Source organism: Sapajus apella, unplaced genomic scaffold (assembly GCF_009761245.1).
Source record: "Sapajus apella isolate SASKATOON/1434 unplaced genomic scaffold, GSC_monkey_1.0 scaffold17, whole genome shotgun sequence".
Taxonomy (NCBI): Eukaryota; Metazoa; Chordata; class Mammalia; order Primates; family Cebidae; genus Sapajus; species Sapajus apella.
The window spans coordinates 3,191,703-3,214,111 of NW_022436957.1; the positions used below are offsets into that span (position 1 = coordinate 3,191,703).

Below are 22,409 nucleotides of genomic sequence, written 5' to 3' on the forward strand. Positions count from 1 at the left end.
TAAGGGAGCTGTTAAAGAATGATAGAGGCAGTTAGCCCAACTTGGGAATTTGGAGAACCTTCCAGAAGGAGCTGACATTTTGCAGGTTGATGTTTTGCAGTGTTGGCTAGAAGAGAACAGGTGGGAGAGGCAGGTGTGAAATACTTATGGGGAGCGAAAAAGTAGCTCAGTATTTCTAGGGATGAAAGTGTAACTGGGTGCAGTGGCTCATACCTGTAATTTCATCATTTTGGGAGGCCAAGGCGGGAGGATTGCTGGAGCCCAGGAGTTCGAGACCAGCCTGGGCAACATAGTTAGACCCCATCTCTAAAAAAGTTAAAAAAGTAGTTAGATGTGATGGCATGTGCTTGTAGTCCAGCTACTCCAGAGCCTGAGATGGGAGGATCAGTTGAGCTTGGGAGGTGGAGGCTGCAGTGAGACTTGATTGCACCACTGCACTTTAGCCTGGTGTCAAAGTGAGATCCTGTCTCAAAAAAAATGCATGAGCAAGGACTGACAGTGTCAGGTGATGGAGACTTGGTATCATGTCCAGGCATTGAGCTCTACCTTGTGGGTTATCTGTGCTGGTATTAGGAATCAGATAGATGGGTTAACATTAGCAAACACCCTGAAAATGGAAGTGCCATTTGGAATGATTGGGACTGTCCACTTCAACAGAGAATCCAACTGCTGAATCACCACCATCTCAGGCATTGCCATGGGCAGAGTGATTTGATTGCACTGGCTTCAGTTGACAAAACATAGGACCTTAATACTGCACAGTTAAATGCAGCAGAGCTTGTACCTGTTGTTGAAAAAGTCACATAAGCAGGCAGGAGATTGTGATCCAGTAATCAGAGGCTGAATTTTTCACTTTCGAGACAGACAAGATTGAAGTTGTGTGGTCAAGCATGCTGCACAGGAGAGGAAGGTTGAGATTCTGGGACAGGAAAGAGGTGGGAAAGTGAGAAAGATGTGGCCAAGGTGGGTAAATTGGGTTCTATGAGGGCAGAGAGTGGGCATAGCTCATGCTTGTGGGCTCATTTTCTTTGATGACATGCAGGGAGAGTTTCTTTACTGATAGTCAAAGGTCAAGCTGTTTAGTATATGACTCAGGTGGAGAAAACTTTTGAAATGCAGTGTATTAGGGAAATGGAACATTTAGCAAAATAGACCAGAAGAGGTTAGAAATAGGAATTTGTGATCACATTTACCTGTAGGCTTCTCTTTTTTTCCCACAACAATACTCTTCATTGATTAATTCATTACTTCATTTATTTCACAAAATATATTGAGCACCATCTATTTGGAAGGGATTACACTATTACTTCAGTTGATTTAACGGTGCATTGGACAGTTTGTTCTGAAATACTGTTGTTCCTGTTGGCATGAGACATGCATAGAATTGGTTGTTGTATATTCCATAAACTTCAGCCTGAAAAATACTGTGGAAATTGAGAGTAGGAAAATATTACATGACCATAGAAGGCTTAATGAATTTGGAGAGGCTTGCTATCCAGGATTTTAAGGAGTTTTGTAATGATTTGGGTGTGGGGGCTGTATTAGGGTTCTCTAGAGGGTTAGGACTAATAGGATAGACGTATATATGAAAGGGAGTTTATTAAGAAGAATTGACTCACACAATCATAAGGTGAAGTCCCACAATAGGCCATCTGCAAGCTGAGGAGCCAGGAAGCCAGTCTGACTCCCAAAATTTCAAAAGTAGGGAAGTTGATAATGCAGCCTTCAGTCTGTGATCGAAGGTCTGAGAGCCCCTGGCAAATCATTGGTGTAAGCCCAAGAGACCAAAAGCTGAAGAACTTGGAGTCTGATGTTCAAGGACAGGAAGCATCCAGCACAGGAGAAAGATGGAGGCCAGAAGACTCAGCCAGTCTGGTCCTTCCATGTTCTTCTGTCTGCTTTATCCTAGCCATGCTGGCAGCTGATTAAATGGTGCCCACCGAGATTGAAGGTGGGTCTGCCTTTCCCAGTCCACCAACTCAAATGTTAATCTCCTTTGGCAACACCTTCACAGACACACCCGGGAACAATACTTTGCATCCTTCAATCCAATCAAGTTGACACTCAATATTAATCATAGCACAGCAAACATCAAGAGGGAGCAACAGAACTTCCTGAGAGCAGAGAATGAGCTGTTGACCAGGACATTTTCATGGCACTCAGCTCAACCAAGGTGGACCCCAGTAGAGACATGGTTAGCTTTACATTCCAGGCTGAGATATATTTTTTAGTTTTTCATTCTTGCAGACAGTATTAAGTAAGAGTTTAATTAAGTGACAAGAAAGATGTTAGTAGACATTGCTGTGACACTGCCCCCAATACTGAAGGATTTAATATTATCGAATAAGGTTCAAGTTGATGCCCTCACCCCACACCCAAAAATCAAAATTTAGTAAATTAGAATAGGACTGGCCTAGCTGTAGCATGTGGGCCTAATGCAAACCAGCCCTTGATTTTCTAAATAAAGTTTTATTGAAACCCAGCCATGCTCATTTGTAGATGTCTTATTCCTGGCTGCTTCAACAGCAGAATTGAGTAGTTGAGAAAGTCACCCAAAAAGCCTAAAATATTTATTATCTGGTTCTTTAGAGAAAAAATTTGCCAACCCTTGACTTAGATTCCTTAGCAGTTGGATGTATTGCTTAAGGAGTCATTCTTAATTGTTTGAGCTGTGTCCATTAATTTTAAGGATATCCTTCAATTCTTTACCTGTCATTTAAGAACTGATATCAGAAAGTTCATTATTTTTGCCCTCATAATAGGCGGGTAATACATTGGTAGAACCTGAAAAGTATTGTTATATTTCCCATCTGCAATTCATGGATTTTAGTCTTTGGCATGAGTAAATCAAGGAGAGTGTAAAATGTAGCATCTTGGGTGAGAAAACATTTAGCATGAATTATCACACACTTCAACGTGGTTTGCCTCAATTCAGAAAATTAGTGTTATCTCAGATGGGGAGATTTGAGGAGAAAAATGAAAACCAGAATATTTCATAAAACTCTGCCCAGATCAAGCATAAGAATGACTAGCATATGCTCTTGCTATTAAAAGTGATTTGACCTGCTGTGGGGTAGCATTCAGAAGGAGAAAAATAGAAGCCTGGTTTGCAAACAGCTGTTTCTAACAAGAGTCTTGGAGTAAATTGTAGAAGAATCCTCTCAACACTTGCCTGGAGAGATTGAGTAACTCAGCCATCATCCTTCTGTGATGAGAACATCATCACAACATGCCATCAAGATGTTAAAAGTGTGAATTGGACAATTACTCTACCAAATTTTAAATTTAGACCATGGCTTTTTCTCTGCTCATAAATTTTCAGAAAAAATAATTCATACTCCTTCACCTGCTTTTTGTTTCTTTCCTCCATATCTCATTCTCCAACTTTCCTAAGTTTATTTCTCCTTCAAAACCCAAGTCAAAATCTATTGGCACAGGGCAGGTTTGCCCAGGTAAAAGACATTTCTTGTGATTTTTGTTGGCACTTAATCACAGTTGTCTGTAGGTATACTGTTGTTGTTGTTGTTTGCACAATTTCACTTTGTCACCCAGGCTGGAGTACAGTAGCATGATCACAGCTCTCTATGGTCTCAACCTCCAAGGCTTACACAATCCTCCTGCCTTAGCCTCCCATGTAGTTGGGACTAGAGGAATGCACCACCATGCCTGGCTAATTTTTTTATTTCTTATTTTTTATAGAGGTTGGGTCTTGCTATGTTGCCCAGGCTGATCTCAACCCCCTGGCCTCAAGTGATCTTCCTACCTCAGTCTCCCAAAGTGCTGGAATTACAGGTGTGAGCCACTGTGCCTGCCATGTGGATATAGCTGAGCTGTCTTTTGAGACCTTTAATTTCTGTAGGGCAAGATCCCCATTCACTGTGTTCTCTATGGGATTCTGTTGGCATACAATCAGAGCTCTCAGTGGGTATTATCTAAGCTATCTTTGGAGGCTGTGAGTTTCTGTACTGCATAATCTCCATTGTATATCTTTGTGTCCCACTTGGGAATGTGAAAATCAGTAAAGCCTAGCATTTGGCAGGACGAGTTCTAGAACTATACCTGATACTATCAGTGACTGGCTGTGTAACCTTTGCCAAGGTTTTTCTTGGCTGTGAAATGAGTTACTTGCCTTACAGAGTGATGGTAAGAATCAAAAGTTAGTATTATGTCACACGTTTGAATAGTTTTGGGGACATGTGAAATGCCACCATTATTCCTGATCATGGCAAATCATTGCTTAATAAATGTCTGCTGAATGAATGAAGCATCCAGTGTCCACCCTCTGAGTTCCTCTGAACTCTGCTCAATGATAATGTGAGTGGTGCCCAGCAGAGCAGATTTTGGTGCTTTTTCAGCCTGACATACACGTTTGGTGCATCTCACTTTCCACACAATATCGCTGGAGGAAGGAGGCTCAAAGCTACACCATCTGACAAGCAAGGGTACTTGCTCATCAACACATGCCTGCAAATGTGTGATCATGCTTCCTCCAACATGTTTTTCCATAGGCAGTGTGTGCTCGGATGTGTTTATCATCTGTTAAAAAAATTTTTAAACATTTTTTTGCCATGACTGTTGTAAAACCTCTCCCTTTATAACTTTAGAAAAGTGTACAAGATTATATTTGTGGATACATTTGTTTAGGTCCTGAATATCGACTCAGAACTATTAATACAAGATGGGAATCTTGCGATGTTCCACATAGTGGGTTCAGAGCTTCCAACAGAGCATTTCTTGAGTGTGACAATTTATTAACACTAGCTGCATATCTGGTACACCACACTGTACATTCAGGTGGTCAGTAAGTGGCTAGATCTAGGGGCTACAGGCACAGCTGCCCCCATAGTCCTTGGCCTGCAATGCAGGTGCTCTGTGCATCTTACCTGAGCAGAGGAAAGCCACTTCTTTGCCCGCAGGCAGAATTGTTGCCACCAGGTGGCCATTTGTGGCTTGGAGCTCAGTTGGGGATCTGGAATCCTTGGCAGGCTGTGATATTTCTAGGGCCTCTGCAGGAGATTTGTTTTATTTTGTTTTGTTTTCAAAGTGGTTATACATCAAGCCATATTCTCATAAGATGTCTCTTCCATCACCTGGCATTCTGTGATATTAGCAAATTCCCCAGAGGGGAATAGATCACTGGCATTTGGGTTGTAAAATACACAGACCTTGGATGTGCCTGTGGGTTTTTGTGGAACTATGTACTTTGTTTTCTGTTTTTTAAGACATTAGGTCTCTGTCACCCAAGCTGAAGTGCAGGGGCATGATCATAGCTCACTGCAGCCTCAAACTTGCAGGCCAGGCAGTCCTCCCCTCTCAGCCTCCTGAGTAGCTGAGACTACAGGTGTGTGCCACCACATCTGGCTTTTTTTTTTTTTTTTTTTTTTTTGTAGAGATGGCATCTCACCATGTTTCCCAGACTGGCCTTGAACTCCTGGTCTCAAGCCACCCACCTGCCTAGGCCTTTCAAAGTGCTGGGATTACAGGCATGAGCCACTGCACCCGGCCACTATCTGCTATTTAAGGGCCATATTTTTCAGCCACCCTCTCACATGGCTCGACAGCCAGGTACACCCCTTGGCTTCTGGTGAGCCCAAGTAAACCATCCTAGGACATTGTCTTTCACCTTAAAGATGATGCACAGATCAACTCCTGGGAAGGTACAAAATTTGTTCAGTGCCTCAGTCTTTAATTCTATTGTTCAGATGTATCTTTCTGAGTTTCTTTTTTTTTTTTTTTTTTTTTTTTTTCAAAATCTTTTTTTTTTCCCATTTATTTATTTTATTGCATTTTAGGTTTTGGGGTACATGTGAAGAACATGCAAAATTGCTGCATAGGTACACACATGGCAGTGTGATTTGCTGCCTTCCTCCCCATCACCTACTAGAAACTAAATGTGGTTTACAAATATGGTGTGATCTCTTCTAGCAGGGCATAGACAACTTGCCACCAGTGCTCTTGCTACAGAGATAGTGATATCGGAGAACTATTTAAATTCACAGGCTTTGGAGTCAGTCAGACAAACCTGGATTTGTATCTGTAACTCCACTGCTTACTAAATGAGTGACCTATCAGCATATAACCAAAATTCTCTCAGCCTCAGATTGTGCAACTATAAAATGGACAGAAATGGTTGTGCCTTCATGGGTGTGAACATATGGATTTAGTGAATAAGATACCTGTCACAATCCATATTGCATAATAGGTGATCAATTAAATTTAGCCATTATTATTACAAGAAACAATGTTTATACAACCCTCTGAAAGATTTTGTGTTGTTATCACTACTTTGACTTTTAAAATGCAGAATCACTTAGTCAACTAAGAAAATTATATATATAATAAAAAATTAAATCTATCTACCTTATCTATCGATCTATCTGTCTATCACATGGTAGTTGCTAAGTGGAGAAATTCCTCTTTGCCATCTGAAGGTTTGCTTAGAAATCCATTTACAAAAGGCAGATTAATTGAAGAAAATGCATATGAATATATTTAATGTATATACACAGGGGCCTTCAGAATGAGGAGCCAAAGATACAGGGAAAACTGTTCTTTTTTTTTTTTTTTTTGAAACAGAGTCTTGTCCAGGCTGGAGTGCAGTGGCACAATCTTGGCTCACTGCAACCTTCACTTCCTGGGTTCAAGCGATTCTCCTGTCTCAGCCTCCTAAGTAGCTGAGATTACAGGCACCTGCCACCATGCCCACCTAATTTTTGTATTTTTAGTAGAGACAGGGTTTCACCATATTGGTCAGGCTGGTCTCGAACTCCTGACCTCAGGTGATCTGCCTGCCTCGGCCTCCCAAAGTGCTGGGATTAGAGGCATGAGCCACTGTGCTCGGCTAAAACTGTCCATTTTTATGCTTAGGTACAACAAAGTATAAACAGCTGTGTAGAAATAGGATTGGACAAAAAGGGCCTGATTGAATACTGATGTTCTGAGTGGGGAAACCCAGCCAAGCCTGTCTGTCTAGAATCTTCTTGGCCTCTCTGAGCAGCAGTCCTTCCTTCTGGGTGTGAGGCAAGACTATCTCTGGAGTGGGGGGATCTTAGGACCTATAGTCAAACAAGGTAGATCAGGGAATTTCTTTATGGCCAGTTTCTACACAGAAAGGTTGGGGGAAGAAATTAGAGTAATATTTTTAGGGTTTATGGGTGGCTTTTGGGAAAAGGGGTTCTGGTTTCCATGATCCACCTTAGAGAAGAGGGATTCTAGTTTCTATGGCTAGCCTGTGGGGAGAATGGGAATGAGAGACAGGAGTCAGGAGAAAGTCAGAAAGAAAGTTGACTTCTGAGGCTGCTGCTGAGGTCTGCATTTAGACGTATTTTTCTCTTCTGAGCCCCAGCTATAACTGGTATATGTATACTCACAACTCTGTCTCTCTTTCCATATATATATATGTGTGTGTGTGTGTGTGTGTGTGTGTGTATACAAACATACTGTATATACATTATGTATATATATTATATATAAGTTATATATTATATATAATCATATGTGTAGGTTTGTTATATATAATTGCATAAAAATTATATAGTATATGATACATATGATATGTAATTTATATAAATTATCACTTTTATATACTATATATAAAAATGTTATGAATGAGTTTAGATTGCTGGAGAATTACAAAGGAAGTAAAGAGGTATATTTTTCACCCAATTATCTCCAATCATACCACCCTACACAATTGTGTATTTGTCAAAATTAACCTTCACATGTTACCAGTTTTCCCATTAATGCCCTCTCTCTGTTCCAGAATCCAATACACAGTGCCACGTTGCATCGAGAAGATTAACTTTCAGAGGGTGCTTTTTCCTGATTTGAATAGTTTGGTTTTTGGTCCCATTTATTTATTCTGTTTTATTTAAGCCAAGGGGCCAATATGTGTATGTCAAAACCATTGATGAAACCAGCCCTTTTTCGTTCTGTAGCAATCACTTATTTTGTTGTTGTTAAATTTAAAGTGAAAATGATGTGAGTTTGAGCTAGTAGCAGGATAAGCAGGTGAAAATTCTATGAGTTTGATGGAGCAGAAAGAAAACCAGACTGTAATTCACACATTGAGATTCCTCCCAAAGCTCTGCTTTCAACTGCTTGAATGAACTACAGCAAAGTAGTTACACTTCCCATTTCTTGGCTGTGATCTCTGTGAAGCAGGAATCACAGTATCTGTCAGAGAATTACCTTCAGGTGATGTTGAAAAGATAAAATAAGGGGAAGAGTTTTAACTTTCTTAGGAGGCCATCACAAAAACTACAAAGTATGATGTGAACTTCCCTAGAGGAATCTCCCCTAAGTGCCTGTGCATATAGAACATCTGCAAAGGTCAGAGTCTGCTGAGGAGAGGAATCCAGTCCACAGTCTTCAGCTGTAAGAAATGAGCTTTTAACTATTCACAGTAGCAAAGACATGGAGTCAACCAAAATACCCATCAACAGTGGACTGGGTTAAAATAATGTGCTGCATACACACCATGAAATACTATGCAGCCGTGAAAATAATGAGATCCTGTCCTTTGCAGCAACATAGATGGAGCTGGAGGCCTTTATCCTAAGAGAATTAATGCAGGAACCAAAAACCAAATACTGTATGTTCTCACTTATAGGAAGGAACTAAATATTGAGTACACATGGACACAAAGATGGGAACAATAGACACTGGGACCTGCTTGAGACTGGAGGGTGGAAGGAGGGAGAGGATTGAAAAACCACTCATCATCAGGTACTATGCTGATTACCTGGGTGATGAAATAATCTGCACACCAAACTCCCAAGACGTGCGGTTTACCTATATAACAAACCTGCACCTATACCCCTGAACCAAAAATAAAAGTTTAAAAATAAATACATCAATACATACATAGATAAATAATGTAACATCTGAAGAACACACTAGAGCAGAGTGCGCTAAAAGGAGGTATTCCTGTAAAGGTTAAAAAAAAAAAAAAAGAGATGAGCTTTTAACAATGGAGATTTGCTTCAGGATCCCTGAAACCTGTCTCTAGTAATTTGCTTCCTAAATTTAAGTGGCATTTATTTCCAGTGTGACTCACACGTGATATTCAGGTGAGGAATACACATTTTTTCATTGGTTTCATTCTCACTTAATTGTCTATTTAATGCTTCACACCAATTGTTGAAAACAGCCTCTTTCTTAGAGTAGCTGAACTTTAACTCCACTCCCTTGTCCCCAGCCTAACTTCCTGATGGCTACTTCAGTGCCACTTAGCTCTATGCTCTGTTTGTCATAAAGGGTGGGGAAGCACAATTTATTCCCCCAGCCATGGGTCACCTGCCCAGCCAGAGCGACCTCAGCCCTGGCGTGTCTGAGCCCTATACTGGAGTGCTTGGTCTCCAGCCCTCAAGTGGGAGGTATTGGTAATATAGGGGCCAGAGGAAAACTGCCCTTTTGGCCTCGAAGGTTTGCTAAAAATCAGCTGACAAAGGCAACTGAGAAAAGGCACACAAATTTATTAACATGCATGGAGCCTTATAAAATAGATCTCAAAGAAATGGCCGGATGGTTGATGCTTTTACACCATCTTGAGGTTACAGAAAGAATGGGGTCTTGGCTCGTAGCCACACAGGTTAGGAGGGGGTGAAGAGGAGGCTTGGTTAGTAAAGGTGGTTTTGTTATGCTGATGAGACTCTGCCCACAGAGAGAAGACACAGTGAATATTTCTTTCAGACCTTTAAAGATGTCAGTCTCTCAGTTCATCTTTCCTTGATCAGACAAGGGAGGCCTTCAGAGAAAGCCTGGCTGCCTCAATGCAGATTTTCTCTCCCTCTCTCTCTCTCTCTTTTTTTTTTTTTCATGAGAGAGCTTCTCACTCTGTTATCCAGGTTGGAGCACAGTGGTGAGATCTTGGCTCACTGCAACCTCCGCCTCCCCGGTTCAAGCAATTCTTGTGCTTCATCCTCCCAAGTACCTGGGATTACAGGCGTGCACCACCACGCATGGCTAATTTTTGTATTTTTAGTAGAGACAGGGTTTCACCATGTTGGCCAGGCTGTTCTTGAACTCCTGACATCAAGGGATCCACCTGTCTCGGCCTCCTAAAGTGTTGTGATTACAGGCATGAGCCACCACGCCCAGCCAGATTTTCTCTACAGATGGAAATCTCCCCCACAAATGACAGCTTTGCAGGGCTGCTTCTGTTTGCAACCCTCTGAACATCCATCTCAAAATATATCAAAGAAGTGTATTTTGGGGTGAAATATTTTGATTCCATCAGTGACCATCTTCTGAGATTATCTGCTGACATTCTGATCCTGCCTGAATTCACTCTTCCTGCCTCTGCCAGGAAGTACCCTTTCAATGCCATATTTAATTATATGCTAATTGCCTCATAGGCACAAAGCCTGTTCCCTCAACTATCCTGGTAAGAGCCAACCTGGTAATAAAATAATAACAACAATAATAGCCATTTTTGTGCTCTTCCTGTCTTGTAGGCACTGAGCTTGGCAGTTGGGATAATCAGTCCATGTAACACTCACATGAAAACATGTGGGAATATGAGACACAGAAAGCTGAAGCTGTTTTCTCAAGGGCACAGGGCTGGGGTATCTGTTTCCTATGTCTGTTGTAACCATTGACCACAAATTTAGTGGCTTAAAACTTTTTTTTTTTTAATTTTAGATTCAGAGGATATGTATGCAAGTGTGTTACATGGATATATTGCATGATGCTGAGGTTTGGAGTTCTAATGATCCTGTCATCCAAGTAATGAACATAGTACCTGATAGTTTTTTACTCCTTGGCCCTCTCCATCTCTCCCCGCTAGTAGTTCCTAGTTTCTGTTGTTGCCATCTTTATGTTTATGAGTACCCAATGTTTAGCTCCCACTTATAACTAAGAACATGCAGTGTTTGATTTTCTATTCCTTAGGATAATGGCCTCTAGCTGTACCATGTTGCTACAAAGGACAATATTTTGTTCTTTGTTGTGGCTGTGTAGTATTCCATGATGTATATGTACCACATTTTCTTTATCCAATCCCTGTCGATGGGCACCTGGATTAATTCCATGTCTGCTGTTGTAAATGGTGTGGCAATGAACATACAAGTACAGGTATCTTTTTGGTAGAATGATTTATTTTCCTTTGGGAATAACCATCAATTAAATGGGTTGTCAAGGTGTTGGCAGGGCTGTGTTCCTTGCTGAAGGCTCTAGGGGAGAATCTGATTCCGTGCCTTATCCAACTTCTAAAGCCTGCCTACATTCCTGGGCTTGGGGTGCCCTTCTCTGTCTTCAAAGTCAGCAGCATAGCATCTTCCAGCTTCTCTCCACCCCCCACCCCCGCTTCTCCAGCTCCCCCTTTCCCTTGAAAGGACCCTGTCGACAAAAAGAGTCAGACTCTGTAAAATGTTTGAAGATATTTATTCAGGGCCAAGTTGACACAGCCCCAGGAGATCCTAAGAACATGTACCCAAGTTGCTCTGGCTACAGCTTGGTGTCTACGTTTTAGGGAGACATAAGGCATCAATCGATACATGTAAGATGTACATTGTTCAGTCTGGAAAGGTAGTGTGAGTCAAAGTCAAGGAGTGGGGGTGAGGAGGCTTCAGGTCATAGGTGGACCCAAAGAATTTCTGATTGGCAGTTGGTAGAAAGAGTTGATCTAAAGACCTGCAGTCAATAGAAGGGAGTGTCTGGGCTAAAATAACGGGGTTGTGGAGGCCAAGGTTCTTATTATGCAGATGAAGTTTCCAGATAGCAGGCTTCAGAGAGAATTGATTGTGCATGTTTCTTATCAGACTTTGAAAGATACCAGATTCTTGGTCAGTTCTCGCCTGGATCAGGGAAAAGACCCCAAAAGAGAAGGGGATTGTCTACAGAATATAGACTTTTCCCATTAGAGACAGCTTTGTGGGGCTATTTTGAAATATGTCAAATAAATATATTTTGGGATAAACTACTTCAATTTCTATTAGGGCCTGCTATCTGTCGTGTTGGTATCTTATTGCTACAAAGAGTCTCTTTTGCCAGTCTTAAAAGCTCTGCTTTAATGTTAATGCTGGTCAGTTGTACCTGAATTGCAAAGGAAGGAGGGTAAAATGAGGCATGTCCAATCTGCTCTTTCCATCATGGCCTGAACTAGTGTTTCAGGTTAAGCCTTTGGAATGCCCTTGGCTGAGAGGAGGGGTCCATTCAGTTAGTTGAGGGGCTTAGAATTTTATTTTTGCTTTGCAACCCTATGATTACATTGGATCCACTCAGACAATGCAGGGTAATCTCTTCATCTCAAAATCCTTAGTCACATGTTTAAAGTCCCTTTTGCCATATGAGGCAAAATACCCATTTCCCCAGGCTCTAGGCTCCAGGAATTTGGATGCAGACACTGGGGGGCACCATTATTTTGCCTACCACAGCTAGTATAAAGTAGAAATGGAACTTGAATTCCCTGACTCCAGTCATTGATTTGAATCTTTGGTGACTCAAATCTTTGTTGCGTTGAGTCTGTCTGCTGACAGTTTTTGTTCAAGATGCTATACAGTGCTGACCGTCTCATATATGGTGTATCATATATATTCCTTTTTCTAACACAGCATATACTATATTGTTCTTAGAATATTCTTGGATGGTATCTATGTAATCAGAGCACTTGGTTCTTCTATGTTGAACATGAAAGAGTCCATTGAAGTGAGCGTTGAAAGCACTGCAATCTCCCTGTTGCCTCTTTTATGTTCTTTTAGGAGGAAAAGCAAATAACTGGGAAGGAGGTATCCGGATTCCAGGCATCCTTCGTTGGCCCAGGGTGATACAGGCTGGCCAGAAGATTGATGAGCCCACTAGCAACATGGACATATTTCCTACAGTAGCCAAGCTGGCTGGAGCACCCGTGCCTGAGGACAGGTACTCTGATGCCAGGGTGGTTGGTATTGTTGAGCTCTGATTTCACAGCCCAATATGCTCCGGTTTGCCTGCATAATGGTGTGGGGAACAAGGCCTTTGGCCCCCTAGAGTTTTCCTGAAAATCATTGGTATGAGGCAGGCCAATTAACAGGATAAAAGGCATATAAATTTACTTAATGTATATAAACAGTAGACTTCTGAAGAAAGAGCCAAAGATACAGGGGAGATTGTTCATTTTTATGCTGTGGTTCAACAAAGTACGGGCAATGTGTACAAGTAGGATTGGAGGGAAAGATCTCACCTCATGCTAATGGACTGAGTAGGGAAACCCAGCCAGGCCTGTCTATCTAGATTCTTCTTGGCCTCTTTGAGCACTGCTCCTTCCTTCCGGGCATGGGCCAGGGCCCTCTCTGGAATGGGGACCTTAGGACCTACAGTGAAACAAGGAAGGTCAGAGGATTTATTTATGTAGGGCAGTTTTTACACAGAAAGGCAGGGGAGAAGTTGGAGTGATATTTTTAGGTTTGATGCTGACTTTGGGTATCAGTGGTTTTGGTTCCTATGACCTGCATTGGGGAAGAAGGATTCTGGTTTCTCTAGCTCTTTGGGGTGGAATGGGACTGAGAGACAGGAGAATGTCAGAGAAAAACTTCTGCTTCTAAGGCCACTGCTGAGGCCTTCGGTTTGGAGTGTCATGCTACCTCCAGCTGGACTTGTTATCTCTGTCCAGTCAGGGGCCTTACTGGTGGGTTCCGCAGTGTAAAAACCTGTCTGCAAATCTCTTTATCCCAGAGGGAAATAAACTCAGAGGCACTGAACATTTTTAGTGACCAGGAATGTGGATGGCTGGTGTTTAATTTAGCCTTCATCTTTTGGCATTGTGCTGACGCTGTTATTCTCGTCTGTTCATCCCACCATTGCTTGTCGTTGTGCAGCTGTGCCACAGCCTTTTTGACCTCCCATGTTGGGATCCCACACCTTTTCCTTTGTCTACACTCAGCAGCTTTTTGCTGTAACAGTGAGAAATGCAGCCGATTCCCCAGTTAAGGTCCCATTTCCCAGCATGTCTTCACTGAGAAGTTCAAAATGAAATGTCTTTCTCTTAAATTTAAATATGACTTCATATGACATTGGCAGTGGTTTCTTCCTAAGTGTTATTACCAATCTGAAGAGTTTTAAGTGAAGCACACTGATTAATTGTTTTCATTAGTTTGGTGGCAGGCCAGGCTAATGTCACGCAGGCAGCTGCAAATCTTGTTTAAATTCAGCTGCGATGAGAAGGAAGAGGAAAGAGGAAAGGAAAGACAAAAACAACCACACTGTCAAAGCAAATTCAAAGATAGGTTTCCTCCTCTCCCACTGTATTCAGGCTTGTTGGTTTATAGGTTACAACTCTGCTCTAGGCATACACCCTTCCTCAACACACACACAGACACACACCAATGAGAAGCACAGCATTGACAGTTCAGCTGTTCTCAAACTTTGAGGTCTCAAAACCCCTTTTCATTCTTTTATGATTGAGGACCCCAATGATCTTTTACTTAAGTAGGTTATGTCAAGCTATAATTATTATATTAGTAATAAAAAATAACTTTTTTTAAAATACCAAAGCACCCCAAGCTCACATTCCATTGGCTAATACATTGATGATGTCATCATTCATCCCGTGACCACTAGGAATTCCCACGTACACTCCTGAAAGAGGGATAGTGACAAAGACAAAGAGTGCCTTCCTATTGTTGTAAAAAATGACATGGCCTTGCAGACCTCCTGAAAGGATCCCAGAGATCCCTGAGAATCTCTGGATCACTTTTTGAGACTAGCAGGTGCTATGGGTAAGAGTGGAGATTCTAAGTCAGCACTGGTTGACTTCACTTTTTTTTTTTTTTTTTTTTTTTTGAGAAAGGGATCTCACTCTGTCACCCAGGCTGCAGTGAAGTGGCATGATCTCGGCTCACTGCAACCTACCACTCCCAAGCTCAAGTGATCTTCCCACCCCAGCCTCCCAAGTAGTTGAGACCACAGGCATGCACCACCATGCCCAGCTAATTTTTTGTATTTTTGGTAGGTATGGGGTTTTGCCATGTTGCCCAGGCTGGTCTTGAACTCTTGAGCTCAAGCAATTGAGTTCCTGCTTTGGTCTCCCAAAGTGCTAGGATTACAGGTTTGAGCCACCAAGCCCAGCCAAGTTCATATTTTTATCATCACTGCAGGGTAAGTGTTTAACTTTCTTGGGCCTTCACTCCTTCTCTGGAAAATGAGTTCAGTAATAGCACTGATTTTACAGGATTGATAGGAAGATTAAAAACCTCCTTGCTTATAATGTGCAGTGCAAAGAAGGCATGAATATTTGCTATTTTTTGTTTTACCTGCCATATTGAGGTAGGAGTCAGGTGTACAGTTCTTTCCTCTTCCATATTTAATATTCATCCATCGTCATAAAATCATATAATCTGAGGGCAAAAGGGGAATTTTAAGATCTTCTACTCCAGTTGAACTATTCTTTCTTTTCCACTCTAGTGATGGAAGACATGGCAGCAGTAACTCACAGAAAGATTTTTCCTATATAAAGCCAAAAATTCCATTCTCTATTTCACTTCCTCATTGGTTGCAGTTCTTACCTTTGGAATAAAGCTTAATACTTCCTCAAGTAGCTAGAATGGAGTGTTCAGGCAATCTTGTTTATTATATTTCTCTCTCATGACCCATAATATTAAAACCATCTCTACTCTTCACTTTCATAATATCTTGGAATGATTTTCTATCCAGTGGGGGAAAAGCAAGGTAAGGATAAAGTTCAGAGGTAAAGAGGAAGATTCCTAAAGGGAAATCTTACTGCTTCTGCCTTCTAGCCACTCCAGGCTGAGACCAATGGAGACCAATCTGTGTTTCTTGTATGTGCTCAATGAAGAATGAAATAGCCTCCCTTTCAGCAGACCCAAGTATTTTGTGTGTGGGTTTGCGTCATCAGTAGAACCAAATGTCGATATTGAAGATTCCCCTGTGTTTCTGATTCCTTTCATGGACCTTGAAGGTGCTTGTTGACCTGCTTTATTTATTTATTTTTTTATTATTTTTTTGAGACAGAGCCTCTCTCGGTTGCCTAGGCTGGAGTGCAGTGGTGCAATCTCGGCTCACTGCAACCTCTGCCTCCACCTCCATGGCTTAAGTGATTCTCCTGCCTCAGCCTCCCAAGTAGCTGGGACTATAGGCATGTGCCACCATGACTGACTAATTTTTTTGCATTTTTAGTAGAGACAGGGTTTCACTATGTTGGCCAGGCTGGTCTCAAACTCCTGACCTCAGGTGATCCACCTGCCTCGGTCTCTCAACGTGCTGGGACTACAGATGTGCACCACCACACCCAGCTAATTTTTGTATTTTAAGTAGAGATGGGGTTTCACCATGTTGGCCAGGCTGATCTTGAACTCCTGACCTCAGGAGATCCACCCACCTCGACTTCCTAGAGTGCTGGGATTACAGGCATGAGCCACCACTCCCGGCCTGATGACCTGGTTTTAAACCACAGATATTGCTTCTGTGTTGAGGTCCAAGCTTCTGGTACTAGTCCAGATATAAAATGCCTTCATCATCCTAGAGACAACACAGATTAGAAATGTGCTTCCAAGTGCCTTGTGGGAATAACATTATCACACAGTAGTTTATTTAAAGCATATTGCCAACCAGGTCTAGTAATATTCTTATGTATTTGTCTAGAAGAATTTGAGTATCTAAGGTAGTGTTTTCCCCCAGGGGTCACTTGTCAATGCCTGGAGACATTTTTTTATTGTCTTGGCTCAGGGTGCTACTGGCTCGGATGTGCCACTAAACGTCTTGCAATACACAGCAGAGACCCCTACTACAATGAATTATCTTACCTGTTATGTCAGTAGTGCTGACGTTGAGAAATCCTACCCTGAAACTTATTATTGCTCTTTTATGGAAAATGTTGTTATAATGGAAAATCCCATCCAAACTTTTCAATAAAAGCATCTAGACAATACCATCACATCTATGTCCATCAATAAATGTGATACACAGATGTCTGTCCTTTAGAAAATAGCCTTAACTATTTCCTGCTCAGAGAGGTGCAAATAAGCTTTCTCAGCTTCCTGCTAGAGCTAGTTAAATTTGCATTTCTCAGGAGAAGAAACTCATTCAGAGGGTTGGAAAGGCTGTTTGATGAGCACTTAACAAAGTGCCTTTGCTTCTTTCTGCATTTTGTTTGAAGCAGAGAATTTCTGTTCAGCAGACCCCCATTCTTCAAGTACTGTCCTGTAATCCTTAAGAAACATTTTGGATCTAGTGGGAGCCCTTCCTGGCCAATCAAAACATGCTGGGAGAGCAGAAGCCCTTGGATCCAGGGTTTTTACTTAAGCAAAAAGAAAGGTAGTCCAGAGGAACACAGGAAATAATTTTTATCCTTAATTTTTATTTTTTTTATTTTTTGCTTTGCAGCATCTTAACACTGCAGTGAGAATAGTTCTTCAATTCAACCGTATGGGATGCTTACATGAGATTTCTCTCTGGCAGTGAATTTTTCCTTCATACACACTTAAGTGATTCATTTTCATTCAGCGGCATGACTTATCAGAAGAAATTTCAGTGTCCATCACCCTGGGCATATTCAGAAAAATTATTTCCCCCCCCCCAGGTCCCCAAAATAAGCTGATTTTGTAAATAAATGGAGGACAACCTTTTGTGTTACAAAAGGCAGGCAACAAGGGCTTACAAAAAAGAAGAATCTAATACCTAAATGTTTTAATTCATTAACATGAAAATTCTTTCTGTGGGTCCCATCTTTGCAAGCAGATATAATATTGCCATAGTATAAGTATGACCATGCCTCTTCCTAACATGATATTAACATCAGTAATAAAGAATGGTAACAAACCATATTTGGTTACACCTTTTGGAAAACATCAACATTTTAACCATGGACCCTTCAGCTGGGATGCAAGGAAACAGAGTGCTGGCAACTTCAAGAATCACATTTTACAGGTGAAGTATTTAGATCTTCTGCTCCGTAATTAAAATAAAAATTGACTTCATTTGTTTCAACTTACAAAAATAAATTAATGCTTTAATGTTCAACACACTTTTGTCTAATGGAGACAAGGAACGGATTTAGCTGACCTCTCCCAGTAACTTTTGCTGACTTATAGGTAGTGAGAAGACCTTTGTAATAGAGTGGTACAGATGAAAAAGTCAGTGAGCTATATCTGGGTCACATCGGTTTTGCAGAATTAAAGGTGACCCTCTTCATTGGAACAATCCCAAGTTTGTGCATGCAACCACTTATACAGATCTTACTTTCTGTTCGACGATGGCAGAGGATTTAATGTTTACAAATTGAAACATGTTTTTCTTAATTGTGAAAATAACTTTCTGGATACTTAAGATTCCCTTTAGTTTATTATAGATATACATACTTTCTCATAAAAATGTTTCCTTAACTATGACTGTCTACATTGAAATCATTGTCATTTGTATATCAAATAAGCTGCTCGCCAACATTGTGCCCCAAATAAGCTTCTCTATTGGTCTCCAAGACCTTCCCTTCTGTATCACCCTAAACCTTTTTCTTAGGATCCTTCAGTCCTTCTAGAGTTGGCCAGGCAAAGGGTAGGTGGAAAGGACATTCCATGTGGAGGGACGAGGATGTTGAAAGTCTCAGAGCTGAGAGACGGCACAGCATGCTCTTGGAGGAATGACATCAATAGGTTCAAGGAAAGTTTCCAGAATTATGTAAAAATTGTCTCTATAGTATTTAACTTGACCTTAAATTTTGACACTAGGGTGCCCTAAAACAACCTGCTAATAGCGCTACCATCATTGTCAGTCAGGAACCCAATGAGAATAGTTTCACCTTCCAAATTAAAAACACTCCCAAACATCCCCTTTTGCACTAAGAGCCATGAGTACACTAGGACAGAAACCACATCCAGTTTTTTTTGGTGTTGTTTCTTTGTTTTTTAAGCATTGGCTGTTATGCAAACATGCTACAAAAACTTGAATTAGTTTGCAAGAAAAAGCCTGTTAGACTGTTTCCAGAGAAAACAGCAATGCTTTGGGTTACTTTGAAAGTGGATTGGCCCATCTCCCCCAGAACACACCATTCTAAAATCATTTCTGTACTAGCAGGATTAATGGAAATGTGCTGTTCTCTGGGTTATTGCCATGGTTAACTGCGAATCCCCCAAGTGGTTTAAAAGAATCCCAAATATTTTGATAGCTTAGACACCACTTAAAAGTTTACCTCAACAGGGTCATTTTCCATTTTTCAGGGCAGAAATGAGTCTTCCTGTGACAGACCATATTTCTGCAGCACTGTTACATAGTGGCTTTTCATAGCAGTGTGATTTATGGCCTGCCTTTAGGAAGGACCACGTTAGGTGTAGGATATTAAAAAAAAAAAATAGTCTGTCTCCACATTGGAAGAAAAATAAGTTTGCAGAATAAACGTTGTGCCCCCTCCTTTAAACAACTCAGATATTTCATTTCTAAGTAAGAAAATGTAATTATGAAACTTGGAATCTTATTTTGTTTTAGTTAAATCCCCCTTTCTTGTAACCATGATTAGTTTCAGTTATCAAATACTGTTATTGGCCAAGACCAGAGGATAACTTGATGCCAGAAGTTCAAGACCAGCCTGGGCAACATAGCAAGACCTCATCTCTACAAAAAAAAGAAAAAGAAAAATAGCTGGGCATGATGGCATGTACCTGTAGTCCCTCGTATTTGGAAAGACGAGGCAGGAGGATCTCTTGAGCCCAGGAGGTTGAGGCTGCAGTGAGATAGGGTTGCACCACCATACTCCAGCCTGAATGTCAGAGCAAGACCTTGAAAACAATTTTTTTTGAAACATACTGATCTTAAGACAGCAATTCCATCTCCCATGTTCTTATATCACATTTGAATTTTGTTGGAAAATGAAAAAAAAGGCAGATTCAAAAAGTAAAAGTTTAGCTTGTGTCCCAGAAAATGGAGATTCCAATCTTGCTTTTGGGGAGTCATTGAAAGATGCTCTCCCCACTTGGAGAAGGATGGAAATCCTCTGTCCCTTGTCTCTCCCCTTCAGATCACTTTTCACCATTGGGGGCTTTTCCTGGTCTAATTCTCATGCCTGCCCACTTCCCCTCACACTTCTTCCTTCCTTTCAACTTTATTTGGGGTCTCAAAAAGGCCTGAGTCTTTCTTGAAAGGAATTTGAAAAGAACCAAGCACAATGACTGCCATTTCATGATGGAAACAGTATTTCAGGGCACACGCTGTGTCTGAATAGAACTCTCTCTACCATATTTTTTTCTCTTCCCCTCGTGGTTCATGGGAATATTGGTTTGGGAGGAGAGCCAAGCCAGTCTTTTGTTCTTATTTTTAACTTATGATAATAGAATATTTTCAGTGCACAGACTTCTGCAGAGTGTGTGATTAATAACAAGGGTTGAGGCCAGAGAAGTGCTAACAACAAGGCTATAATTACATTATGGGTTTTTAGTGACACCAAAAGAAACCAAGAGAGAAAGCTCAAGAGACATAGGACCTCTTAAGCACACTTACCCAAATTATACAGCCATGTCAAACTTCCAGTTTCTAAACGCCTTGTAACAAGAGATGACAGGGATGTAGTGTTTTTAATCAGAGAAAATCCTCAAGTTAAACACTCACCCTTTCAAAATAATTCTCTGCCCCTCATTTTGATGGCAATGGCCTAATGGTATCCATGGCTTCAATTTCTCAAGTAGCTGTTAATTTATGTTTAATGCAAAACACAATTTTTTACTTTATTCCTTTCTTCAAACTATAAGCAATCTTATTTTGCTCATCACCAATTGCATATGTCTTATTGTTTGCAATCTGCAAAGTTCTCCTTCTTGGCCTAGTTAGATACCCACTAGTAGAAGAGATATATTTTCATTTGGGAATAATTCATTCCCTGGTTTTTTAATGTTATTATATACAAATCAATTCATTCTGATGAGAAATTTGTATTCATTGCAGTCTACCAATCCAAGTTGCCTCATGCAATATGATATCTTTTTTTAAAAACACCCAAATTGTCAGGTGCCCATCTTTTCAGCAAACCTGTATTTCATAAATAAAGCTTTCCCTTTGTTAAGGCAATAGACAGCAATTGTGTTTTGAAGAAGCAATAGGAATAAGAGTGTGAATGCCAGATCACCTGGATTTCAATCACATCAGTTCTTATTCATCCCATTACCTTGGGCAAATTACTTAACCTTTCTGTGCCTCTGTTTTCTCATCTGTGCAATGGTCCGACAGTAGTTCCCAGCTCATGGTGCTCTTTGCAGATGTAATAAGATAATGCACGGACAGAGCTGGGATCAATGTGTTGCACATGCCACCCAGGTAGGATCAGTCTTCTTTGTATTAATTACGACTTGAGCTCCATCATGCTTTTGTTGGTTCAGAAGGACATTTAAGAGCACAGGACTGATTCGCTACCTGATGAATGGCTGTTTATCCTACAGGATCATTGATGGACATGATCTGATGCCTCTGCTTGAAGGGAAAACCCAACGCTCAGATCACGAGTTTCTCTTCCATTACTGCAACGCCTACTTAAATGCTGTGCGCTGGCACCCTCAGAACAGTGAGTAAACAGACCTTTCCATGCTTCTCATGCTCCATGCAACCTATGCCATGGGAATAGATAAAACTAAAGGCCAAAAAGGTGGCTCTGCTCGATGCAGGCCAACAGGCGCCTCAGTGTGCAACCATGTTTTCCTTGCTTTGTCCTCTTCCTCCTTTCTACTCCTTCTGGTCACATACTTGTCCAAGTAGGAGGACATCAGGGGACTGTGTCATTTATTCACTCACCTGAACATCACCCATAGCTTCTCTTTCCAAGCAGAGGAAGCTCCCTGTTCTCAACAGGGTGCTGTGGCTCGTCCTTTATTGCATGCACAACTGCCCAGCTTTACTTCCTGGGACTCCTCTCATACTGAGGACAGCAACCTCTGTGTTCTGTGTATTGCTGTGCTTACACTTGCAGGCTCTTCTCCAAGAGGGACGTCTTGCCTCATCCCTTCTTGTAGGGTACTCCCCAGTGCCTCCCAGACCCTGCTGAAATGCCAACTCCTTTGCATGTCCTCAAAGCATTCCCCTCACTCTTCTAGCATGGCACTAAAAGGTAGAGAATGAATGAATAGAATTTCAGTGTTTACCTGACTTACTTTCCCAGCCTAAAGATGATGGATCATGACTCACTGTATCTGTATTTTATGCATCATACATATTTGCTACATGTAGATATTTAAAGCAAAGTCAAAATGTTCTTCAGTGCTACCACATTTCCTGAACTGGGTGTTTTTTTTAATTGTGCAGTCAAACAGGATCTCATGTTAGTTTCACAGTGGAATTTCCAATTAGCATACAGGGACAAATGGTTTATAATCTTAGGTGTAATCACTTTCAGACCTTTCTTTCCTATCTTTGAAACTTAGATTTACAGTAATATTCCTATCACTAAGATGCCTGGCAGTCAATGGAAAGTGGTCAGCGATTTATATAGCTATTGTATATTC

The 22,409-nt window shown here is 41.1% G+C and overlaps 1 protein-coding gene across 1 annotated transcript in view; it reads left to right on the forward strand.

The window, feature by feature from the left end:
• Positions 1-22,409, forward strand: part of STS (steroid sulfatase) — a 97,537-nt gene that overhangs the window by 57,943 nt on the left and 17,185 nt on the right. Inside the window, exons 7-8 of the mRNA XM_032285854.1 lie at positions 12,702-12,861; positions 21,354-21,475. Of these exons, the coding sequence (XP_032141745.1) occupies positions 12,702-12,861; positions 21,354-21,475 (282 nt within the window). The remainder of the gene's footprint in view (positions 1-12,701; positions 12,862-21,353; positions 21,476-22,409) is intronic.